We start from the raw sequence: 11,924 nt of genomic DNA, 5'->3' as shown, positions 1-11,924 counted from the left end.
TTTAGTTGCCTTTGGTTGGTTTTTAAAAGCTTGCCAATCATCCAACTTCCCACTAATTTTTGCCTTGTTATATGCCCTCCCTTTGGTTTTTATGTTGGCTTTGAGTTCTCTTGTCAGTCACTGAATGGTGAAGGAACCTTCACATGCTGGACTCCTGCAGCCATGGTTGTTTCACATTAGATATTGGGTAGGAAACCTTAAACAAGAATCAAGGAGAGTAAAAGAAAACTACAGCACAGAAACAAGCTATTTGGTCCTTTTAGTCCATGCAAAACTATTATTTTGATAGTCCCATTAACCTGGACCACAGCCCTCCATACTCCCACCCACATACCAAATTCAGAACTCATTCCACCTAGCTTGACTTCTGGCTGAAGCGAGTCAGGTTTCTATATTAATAATTCATCACTTTGTTTAATAGATTTAAACCACAACTTCACCTGAAATCGTTTCAGGTATAACTCTGGGTAAATAAAACTCTTCTCTACCCATCCCACCTAACCGTGGGCAGGTAGGATGCGGTGATATATCCAGCAAGACACCTGCATCTGCCCAATCCTTGTAGATGAGCTGTTGACCTTGCTTTCAAGTTGCAGTCTGGAGCTAATTCTGGGATTCTGGTGCAAGGATTCCAGGTGGTTAGGAAAATACAGGAATTTTAGACTGTTAACAAGTATTAAGAGCAGTCACAGGCTATTCCTAGCTACACAGTTGAAATGTTTCAAATGATGCTTTGGTGAGATTCAGAAGAACATCAACATAGAGACTTCAAAGATGCAAATTCTGATAAATGAATCAATAAAAGGAAGACGAGATTCCAACTTTTTAATGCAGATAGTACTATTTTTCTAATCCAATCATTTACAATATTTTAGAAAGACGAGAGGTTGGTCAAGAAGATTCAGTCACTTGGGATTCAAGATGAGGTAGAACATTGGATTAGATTTTGGCTTTGTGGGAGATGCTAGAGAGTGGTAGTAGATGGTTGCCTCTCTGCCTGGAGGCATGTGACTTGTGGAGTGCCTCAGGGAATGGCACTGGGTCCATTGCCGTTTGTCACCTATATCAACGATTTGGATGATAAGGTGGATAACTAGATCAGCAAGTTTGCGAATGACACCAATATTGGGGGTGTACTGGACAGCAACAAAGGCTATCATGACTTGCAGCAGGATCTAGACCAGCTGGAAAAATGGGCTAAAAAATGGCAAATTGAATTTAAGTGCAAGGATTTGCACTTCAGTAGGGCCAACCAGTGTAGGTGTTACACAGTGAATGGTAAGGCACTGAGGAGTGCGATGGAGCAAAGGGCTCTGCGTAAACAGGTCCATAATTCACTGAAAGTGGTGGCACAGGTAGAAAGGGTTTTAAAGAAAGCTTTTGGCACATTGGCCTTCATAAATCAAAGTACTGAGCAGAGGAGATAGGCTGTTATGTTGAAGTTGTACAAGACATTTATTGAAGCCTAATTAGGAGTATTGTGTGCAGTTTGTTCACCTGCCTACAGGAAAGATGTAAACAAGGTTGAAAGAGAACAGAATAAATTTATAAGGATTTTGCCGTGTTTGGAGAACCTGGGTTATAAGAAAAGATTTATTAGGTCAGGACTTTTTTCCTTGAAACTTAGGAAATTGATAGGATTTTTGATACAGGTACAGTATACAAAATTATGAGGGGCATATATAGGTTAAATTCAAGCAAGCTTTTTCCACTGATGTTGGACAAGAACACAACCAGAGGTCATGGGTTACGGATGAAATGTTTATGTGGAACATCGGAGGAGACTTCTTCACTCAGAGGGTCTCATGAGTGTGGAATGAGCTGCCAGCATCAATGCTGTATGCAAGCTCAACTTCAAAATATAAGAGAAATTTGGATAGGTACACAGATGGTCGGAGTATAGAGGGGTCTAGTCCCAGTAAAGGTCAATGGGAGTAGCAGTTTAAATGGTCCAGCATGTGCTAGATGGGCTGAAGTGCCCGTGTCTGTACTGTACTTTCCTATGACTCTATTCTAAGATCTGACAGTTTTAAATGTAGTTTTAGGCACTCAATTATTTTAGAGAATGGATATTAGAGTTGTGCTCAGATAAAACCAAGTTTCACTGAATAATACCAGGCATGACAACTCATATTTATGAAGCAAAACTTGAAAAACATGGGATTTTCTATTGCAATGGTAAGGCTAGGGAATACTTTTAACTGTGTTTCAAAATTATTAACTAAAGTTATGTTAAAGTAAATGGAAAGGTTATTTGTATTAATTGGGGAAAAAGCACTGTACTAATGAAGAAGTTGGAAGAAATATTTTTCTGAAAATATTATTAGAACATGAATTTCTCAGTAGAATATACTGCTATTGAACCTATACAATATTGATAAGGGATCTGAAGTTACCAGAAGAAGGGAATGAAGAAATACTCAAATGGCAAAATAGTTCAACCGTGGCTGACAAAGGAAGTCAAAGCTAAAGTAAAAGCAAAAGAGAGGGCATACAACAAAGCAAAAATTAGGGGCAAGACAGAAGATTCAGTAGGAGGGAAAAGATGAAATATGAAAGCAAGCTGGAAAGCAATATCAAAGAGGATAGTAAAAGGTTTTTCATGTATGTAAAAATTCAAAGAGAGATGAGAGTGGATATAGAACCATTAGAAAATGAGGCTGGAGAAATAATAACAGGGGACAAGAAGATGGTAGATGAACTAAATGAGTATTTTGTATTAGTCTTCACTGTGGAAGACACGAGCAGTGAGCCAGATGTTGAAGGGTGTGAGGGAAGAGAAATGAGTGCAGTTATCATTACAAGGGAGAAGGGGCTCAAAAAGCTGGAAGACCTGAGGGTCTTCCAGATGAACTGCACCCTAGGGTTCTGAAAGAGGTGATAAAGGCATTAGTAATGATCTTTCAAAAAAATGGAAAATTGCAAGTGCCACTTCACTGTCTAAGAAAGAAGTAAGGCAGCAGAAAGGAAGTTAGTGTGACCTCAATGGTCAAGAAGACGTTGGAGTTGATTGTTAAGGATGATGTTATAGAGTACTTAGTGACACAGGACAAGATAGGACAAACTCAGCATGGCTTCCTTATGGGAAAATCTTGCTTGATAAGCCTGTTGGTATTCTTTGAGGAAATTATATTCAGGATGGATAAAGGAGATGTAGTGGATGTTGTATATTTAGATTTTCAGAAGGCCTTTGACAAGGTGCCACACATGAGGCTGTTTACCAAGTTAAGAGCCCATGGTATTACAGAAAATTTACTAAGATGATTAGAGCATTGGCTGATTGGTAGGAGACAGCAAGAGGGAATGAAAGGATTATTTTCTAGTTGGCTGCCAGTGACTAGTTGTGTTACACAGGGGTCAGTGTTGGGACCACTTCTTTTTATGCTGTGTATCAATGATTTACATGATGAAATAGATGGCTTTGTAGCCAAGTTTGCAGAAAATCCAAAAATATGAGATGCAAAGGGACCTGGGAGTTTTTGTGCAAAACACCCTAAAGGTTAGCTTACAGGTTGAGTAGGTGGTGAGGAAGGTAAATGTAATATTAGCATTCATTTCAAGAGGTCTTGAATTCAAGAGCAGGGATGTGATGCTGAGACTTCATAAGGCATTGGGAGGCCTCACCTTACTGAGTTTTGGGCACCACATCTGCGAAAAGCTGTACCGGCATTGGAGAGGGTTCAGGGAAGACTCACAAGGAGGATTCTGGGAATGAAGGGATTATCATGCGAGGAAGATTTGATGGTTCTGGGTCTGTACTCGCTGGGATTTAGGAGGATTGGGGGTGGGGGGGGGGTCTCATTGAAACCTTTCGGATGTTGAAAGGCCTAGACAGAGTAGATGTGGAAATGGTGGAGGAATCTAGAAGAGGGCACAGGCTCAGGATAGAGGGGTATCCATTTAAAAAAGAATGCAGAGAAATTTCTTTGGTGAATTTGTGAAATTTGTTGCTGCAGGTGGCTTTGGAGGCCAGGCTGTTGGGTGTGTTTAAGGCAGAGCTTGATAGGTTCTTGACTGGACAGCACATCAGAGGTTATGGAGAGAAGGCCAGGGAGTGGGGCTGAAGAGGGGAAAAAAGATCAGCCGTGACTGAATGGCAGAACAGGCTCAATTTCTCTAATAGCCTTATTCTGCTTCTATGTTTTATGGTCTTATGGAATGAACTGGGATGAGTTGAATGTTCCTATAGTTACAGGTAGGTGAGTTAAAAGGCACAGAAAAATATATTTAAGTTGCTTTTCAAGCAACACATAATTTTGTGTCACATACCATTCCTTGACATTACCATGTCACTTGGTCAGAATAGTACAATTCCCAAGTATTATCTGCACATAGACAGCAACAGATCAACAGATCAATAGGAGACCCTCTCCACCCTCTTCTCAGGCCAACTCAAGTGGACACATTAAACTACTTCTGTAACTATGGGCAAACTTGGTAGTGATTCATTGGGAAGATGCTTCTGAGTCTTTCAAAGATAGAATCAGGCACCTAAAGTCTTTCCTCATCCAACTTTTGAACTTATTAAATGTAATATATAAATGCACAAAATAAGACCATGATTCCTCTGGAAAATAGCGATTACTATAGTTGACAGTTAATATCCCAAAAATATGCAAGAGTAATATGAAGTAGTAAGAGCTATATAATCTCAATTATTGTTCTCATTCGGCAAGATATTAACATTTATTTGTATTTTGCCATATGGAGAATGCAAATTTTCTGAAATTACATACAATGTACTGAACATTCAACTCATTATATAATGCAAAACAATATTTAAAACTGTATACACTTTACATTCCAGTATTGATTTACTTTCAGGATTTGATCATTATTGAATCATTCATAATAATTCATACAAAAATAATTTCATTTATAAAATAGATCATTCCATCACAATAAATTACAACGATTGTCTAATTACTCACTATATACAAACCAAGAAAAGGTCATAAAGTAGGCTAAGTCCATTTACACAAGATACAATAAAGAATGCATTCAGCAATTTAAGGCAGTTAATAGTCAAAAACTATTGGACCAAATTCTATTCACCAACCGTATTTAAAAATCAACACTAATGCTTTCAATGATAGACTTTGATATTAGTTTGGAAGCTAATCTGATTCCAGCTGCCATTGATTTAATTAAAAGTTACAGAAATAGTAAGGGTTCTTATAAAAACAAACTATTACTTTTCGGTGAAACTCCCTCTCCTGGTGGTGCAATATAGGACTCCATTGTAATATCTGACATGCCTTTTTTAGTTGGTATGAAATATATCATAGACAGTACAGTAAGCTATGAAGTTAGAAGGCACAACTCAAAGCAGGAGCACCTTTTAAAACATATATGTGCAATTTTAAAAAGAAATAACTGGCCTTATGATACTGGCTAAAGTAATGTAAAGCTGAATTTTACAATTACTACACTTTGGTTGTATTACCACTTTGCAACTCATTCAGTCATTTTCCACAAATGCTTTTTAAAGTCATTTTATCTACCTCAAAGGTTATGTGAAGCAGGTCTCAAAAGTTAGCATTTATAGTTCATAATACCAAATATGACACAATTCTCTTACTCACTGTTAAATATCGTAATTAATGGCTAAACTAATGTGGAAAACAGCTAAGCAGTCTACCATATTTAAACTGACAAATTTAATTCATAAAAACTATAAAAAAGACTCAAGATAAGTTTATTTTGAACTTATGCAAATAGGTTTAAACAAATCTCTTTAAACTTTTAACCTGAGATTGCGACATGTGTTTAAGACTTCTTGCTCCTGCAGTGGCATATTCCATAAAAAACATGTTGGCAAAGATAGGAAATGAGTAGTGTATATAGAGAATGGCAGTGCTGCTTTCTACCCATGGCTTTGCATCAGACTGGGTAACTTCATTCAACTTTCTGGTATTCAAAAAGACAGGAAGCACAATCTGTCATTCCTTAAATTTGGCATCACAAACCCTTTGGCTTTGGCAACGGCCCTTGCTGAGAAATAATGGAAATCTGGTTTGAAGCAAGCTTGTATTGTTCTTGACCTGAACCTTGTGGAGGAGATGGTAGCGGTGTTTCTGGTGTAGCTGCAGAGAAGTGCACACAAAATATAAAGATGATGTTACAATAATTAAGTTTTTAATGATAAATATACATAAGAGTTAATAGTACTGTTTCTAATATATTTTTTACAACTGAACTGTAGCAGGTTATTAGCAAGGACTGTGATAGGTTCCCCTTAAAAACAGGACACACCAAACACCCAAGTGTGCTGAATGACCCTTGTATCCTTAGCTTACTATGGATTGTACTGTTCAGGATTGCTCAATCAATATACAAAACCAATTAATTTCCAAGCCTGCCAAGCCATTTCCCTGTTTCTGACTTCTCCTCACATAGTTTGCAGAAAATATGGGGCAAAAGAGGATTAATGTGGACAGTACACACTAATGTAAGCTTCCAATGAAGGAAGAAATGATAATGGATCTAATCTTCCACCTGCCAATCAGATACAAAATGGAATTAAATCAACACAGGCTTTTTAATGGAAAATCTATCTATTACTCTAGTCTCAAGTTGAGAAACAAGTTAAAATCTAAACTCAAAATGATGCGTTTATTAATAGGTATTTCCCAAGCTGTTAATAAAATGAAGCTAATTATACCTGACCACAAGATCTTGATGCACTTGTTATTTTGACACCATCACCACCACTGTTTGTCACCTTTGCTGTCCTACATGAACTGTGCACAGAGCTCACTGCAAGGAATGGCACTAATGTTATGTTGTTGTTTACTTCAGAAACAAACATTTTGCTAAGGTATCATTCCTCTGGTATATTAAGGATCACTCTGCTCTCAGGTTTCCATCCTGTTTCACCTGTCCCATACAGAAAATCAAAAAAAAAAGAATGGACCCACATTGATATAGTATCTTTTATGACCACGGGATATCTAAAAGCTGTTGAAGTAAACCCACTGCTGTAGTGGGAAAAATGGCAGCCATTTTGTTCGCAGCAAAAACAATAAAACCAATAACCAGACAGGCACTGACTGAAAAGGTGAAATCTGCTCAGGATATCAGAGGATATCTCCCTTTCTTCCAGAGGCATCACCTACAACACCAAACTAAGCTCAAGCTACCAATGAAATAAAATGGGGTTTTACAGTTACTCACTAGAAATTCTTTGTCATATACCTCCAATCATCAGAGCTCCCTTGTCTCTGTGAGTTTTGTCCAGGGTAACAACCATAAAAACTAGGCTAATAGCACATAAACACAAGATATTCTGCAGATTCTAGATCTGTGTTGAGGAACTTGCACTCTTGGAACATCTGTCTTACAAATGAAATGTTAACCTGAATTCCTATCTTCCCACGAATCCAATCTAGATGTCCATTCTATCATGGATCATGGATATTCCATCAACCATCCCCCTTACTGCAACTTAAAACATACGTGCGTTCTTACTATTCCAATTCTGACGAAGAAGCATCAGCCTGGAATATTAACCCCATCTTTCTTTCTGCCTGACCCTCTTTGGATCTCTAGATTTGTTAGGTTTTATTTCAGACATCCAACATCTGCAGTTTTCTGGCATTTCACAGGCCGTCATTCTCTTTAAGGAGTAACAGTGCTATTTGCTGTGAAAATATTATATTAATATAATATAATTCTTGAGAAAGGTCTTGGCCTGAAACATCAACTGTGCTTCATTTCCATAGATGCTGCCTGACCTGCTGAGTATCTCCAACACTCAGGCATTTTGTATGTGTTGCTTTGGATTTCCAGCATCTGCAGAATTTCTCATGTTTATGTTAATATAATCATTATTATTACTGCATTGCTATTATCAAGGATGGCAATAGGAGTTTCAGACCATTCAAAATACACAACCAATTGTTAATGTCAAAATGAGAGGAAAATACATACACATCTGTTCACTGTGAGTTGCCGCAGCTATTGAACTGATCAAAATAGTTTGGCCTGTTACTGGATCCTGGGCCACATGAGGGTTTAAAGGATGATGGAGGTGATTTGGATCATTGGTTGTGCCTGCAAAGGAGAATAAATGAAAGAATATCTTAAAATATGTGGTAAGCACTGTAAAACTTTTTAAAATTAATGCATAGTCCAGAAATAACATTCAAAGATCCAAATTATTGCAGGATGCACAAATGATTCCATTTTGGAAAAGTATGCTGGATGTCTTTTAAATTGCCAAATAAGTCATAATGACTCTGCCTAAGTTTCAGGCATTTTTCTATCATTCTACACTTACCAGCATACTTTTGTAAACTGTGCATAGTTCCCTGAAAGTGGAGTCTCATGTAGATAGGGTGGTGAAGAGGGCTTTTGGAACGCTGGCCTTTATAAATCAAAGCATTGAGTACAGAAGTTGGGATGTAATGCTAAAGTTGTACAAGGCATTGGTAAGGCCAAATTTGGAATATTGTGTGCAGTTCTGGTCACCGAATTATAGGAAAGATATCAATAAATTAGAGAGAGTGCAGAGACGATTTACTAGGATGTTACCTGGGTTTCAGCAATTAAGTTACAGAGAAAGGTTGAACAAGTTAGGTCTCTATTCATTGGAGTGTAGAAGGTTGAGGGGGGATTTGATCAAGGTATTTAAAATTTTGAGAGGGATAGATAGAGTTGACGTGAACAGGCTGTTTCCATTGAGAGTAGGGGAGATTCAAACTAGAGGACATGATTTGAGAGTTAGGGGGCAGAAGTTTAAGGGAAACACGAGGGGGTATTTCTTTACTCAAAGAGTGATAGCTGTGTGGAATGAGCTTCCTGTAGAAGTAGTAGAGGCCAGTTCAGTTGTGTCATTTAAGGTAAAATTGGATAGGTATATGGACAGGAAAGGAGTGGAGGGTTATGGGCTGAGTGGGGGTAGGTGGGACTAGATGAGATTAAGGGTTTGGCACGGACTAGGAGGGCCAAGATGGCCTGTTTCCATGCTGTGATTGTTATATAGTTATATGGTTATATAACATTCATTAAAACTGCTAAAGGCCTTTAAACATTGGTCGAAGCACATTCTCTTGCACAGTACTATATTTGTCAACATGAAGAGAAGAGTGAGTTTCTAAATTTGGTGATATCTAAGGAAGTTGGGAACGACAAGGGTGGAGCACCAGGAGGGGTGTGGGATAGACAGCAGAGAAGGAGTGCCAGGGGCAACGAGTAGTGTGGGTGCAGACACATCTACCTCAGAATCAATAGGCAAGGTAATTTGAGTCTAAACAATTGGTTTGTTGATCATTACAGAATATGTCTCTGGTGTTTCCCACTTCCTCGTCTCTCCCTTCCCCCTTTCCCAACCCTGATTCCCCTCTCCCTGCCTCCTTCCCACTTACAGTCCACAACAGAGAGCCATATCAGAATCAGGTTTATCATCAATCACATATGACATGAAATTTGTTTTTTTTTTGTGGCAGCAGTACAGTGTAAGACATAAAATTATTACAATACTGTGCAAAAGTCTGAGGAACTCTAGCTATGTATTGTATATGTGCATAAGACTTTTTCTCAGTGTTGTATATATGTAGTCATTAGCAGCAGGAATAGGCCATTGGGCCTTCAAACTGCTCCACCATTAGAGAACATCGTGGCTGATTTGATTATAACTATACATCCACATTCCAGTATGACCATGATAACTTTTAACCTCCATAGTAACAAAAAGCTATTGACCCCTCCACTATAAAAGATTCAAACACTGTACAGGTTCTATACTAAAAGTATCTGGAATGAAGGGGTCTTGGCATGCAGATACTCTACAAGTGATAGTGGAAGCAGGTCTGTCCATTGACAATAAGTACTCAATTTAGTACCAAAGGCATTTAAAGTATAAAAGTAAGAAAGTAATACATGTCCTAATGAGTCCACAGTCAGAAATAATGATTCTGGCTAGCTCAATATTGAAAGCATGTAGAAGTCATGGATATGGTATAAATCTGTTTAGAAGTCAACAAGGAAAATAAGATGCAGTGAAGAGAATCTTCAGAGTTTTCACTAGAATTGCTAAGGTTAATGGGTCATATAGATGCAGATTTGTTGAAATATCAGCATCTGCACTTGTTTCATTGGTGCACAAATATTTACACAATGCATCAGAGAGAGAAGAACTTCTTAAAAAGTTTGTATTTCATGAGTTCCAAGTTAAGGTAATTAGGGAGGATTAGAACATTAGAAAGATTTGGACAAGAACAGGCCATTTGGCCCAACAAAGCTTGCCAAATTCTTGTTCACATAGTGTGTTGAAATAACAATTGAGTTTAGGTTTGGAGGTCTTAAAGGTACTATTCTCAACTACACAATTAGGTAGTTTACTGATGTTAGTCTGAAATTTCCACTTAACCAGTCTCTAAAGATGCCCCTGTGTCCTTGATGATGGATTAATTTTGAAGTAGCAGCTGGCATCCACTTTAATTAAAATGATTTTGAACATTTCTATCATGCCTCCTCTCTTTCTACATCCACTTAGGCTAAAAATATTTAATTCTTTCAATCTTTCTTCATAGCTCATCCCCTGCAGATCTGGAATGAGTCTCGTCACCCCTCTTTGGACTCTCTATAGTGCCTTCCATCCTTCACACAATGTGGAGGCCAAAATTGTGCACAGTACTAAAGGTGTGGCCTCACAAGTGCTTTATACACTGCTTAAGGAGAACGTCTTTTGATTTGAGCACAACTGAGCACATTTTCGCCCAACATTCTATTACCCTTCCTAATTACTTCAGTGTGTTGAAGATGATAATGATGAGTCTACCTGGATACCCAGATCCTTTTCATAAAATGCACTTTCTGACTCAAGGCACCCATTGTATATTTATATCTAATATTTCTACTACCTATATGTAATACTCCACATTTATTTACATTCAATTTCATCTGCCATTTATCTGCCCACATCTGGATTTTGTATATATCTAATTGTATTGATTCTGCTGTCTGCATGTTATCAGCCTGACCCCTATTTCTGTGTCATTGGCAAGCCTTTCTCGTTTATTTATTAGAACCAGAATCAGGTTTACTATCACCAGCATGTCTCATGAAATTTGTTAACTTAGCAGCAGCAGTTCAATGCAAAACATGATAATACCAAAAGAAAAAAGTAAAAAAATCAGCTACAGTAAATATATACTGTGTATGTATATTGAATAAATTAAAATAGTGCATAAACAGAAATAATATATATAAAAAATAAGTGAGGTAGTGTTCATGGGGTCAATGTCCATTTAGGAATTGTATAGCAGAGGGGAAGAAGGTGTTCCTGAATCGCTGAGTGTGTGCCTTTAGGCTTCTGTATCTCCTCCTGATGGCAACAATGAGAAGAGGGCATGTCCTTCATGACAGGGGCCCTTAATAATCGACATTGACGTCACCTTTATGAGACACTGCTCCTTGAAGGTGTCCTGGGTACTCCGTAGGCTAGTACCCAAGATGGAGTGGAGCTGATTAATTTTACATCTTTCTGTAGCTTCTTTCGATCCTGTGCAGTAGTGTCACCCCCACACACCCCCTTACCAGACGGTGATGCAGCTTGTCAGAATGCTCTTCGTGGTACATCTCCAGAAGCTTTGGAGTGTGTAGTTGACAAACCAAATTTTGTCAAACTCCTCATGAAATACAGTCTTCTTTATAGCTGCATTGATATGTTGGGATCAGGCAAGAGATCCTCAGAGATCTTGACACACAGGAGCTTAAAATTGCTCTCTCTCTCCACTTCTGACCCCTCTATGAGGATTAGCTCATGTTCCTTCCTCTTACCCTTCCTGAAGCTGACAATCAACTCTTTTGTCTTACTGACATTCAGTGCAAGGTTGTTGCTGCAACACCACTCAACTAGCTGGTATATCTCACTCCTGTATGCCCCCTCATCACCACCTGTGATTTCACCAACAATAGTT

At 38.3% G+C, this 11,924-nt stretch overlaps 1 protein-coding gene across 3 annotated transcripts in view; it reads right to left on the bottom strand.

Moving 5' to 3' along the window:
- Positions 1–4,672: 4,672 nt before the first annotated feature.
- The window catches only part of LOC132401191 (hepatocyte nuclear factor 4-gamma-like), a 144,633-nt gene continuing 137,381 nt past the window's right edge, over positions 4,673–11,924 (bottom strand). For all 3 annotated transcript variants that reach the window (XM_059983173.1, XM_059983178.1, XM_059983188.1), the window contains 2 exons: positions 7,933–8,055; positions 4,673–6,086 (listed from right to left, as the gene is read on the bottom strand). In XM_059983173.1, the coding sequence (XP_059839156.1) occupies positions 5,962–6,086; positions 7,933–8,055 (248 nt within the window). In that variant the 3' untranslated portion in view covers positions 4,673–5,961. The remainder of the gene's footprint in view (positions 6,087–7,932; positions 8,056–11,924) is intronic.

Source organism: Hypanus sabinus, chromosome 1 (assembly GCF_030144855.1).
Source record: "Hypanus sabinus isolate sHypSab1 chromosome 1, sHypSab1.hap1, whole genome shotgun sequence".
In the NCBI taxonomy this organism is placed as follows: domain Eukaryota; kingdom Metazoa; phylum Chordata; class Chondrichthyes; order Myliobatiformes; family Dasyatidae; genus Hypanus; species Hypanus sabinus.
The sequence above is the reverse complement of the archived record's forward strand: the minus strand, read 5'-3'. Positions and strand labels throughout refer to the sequence as shown.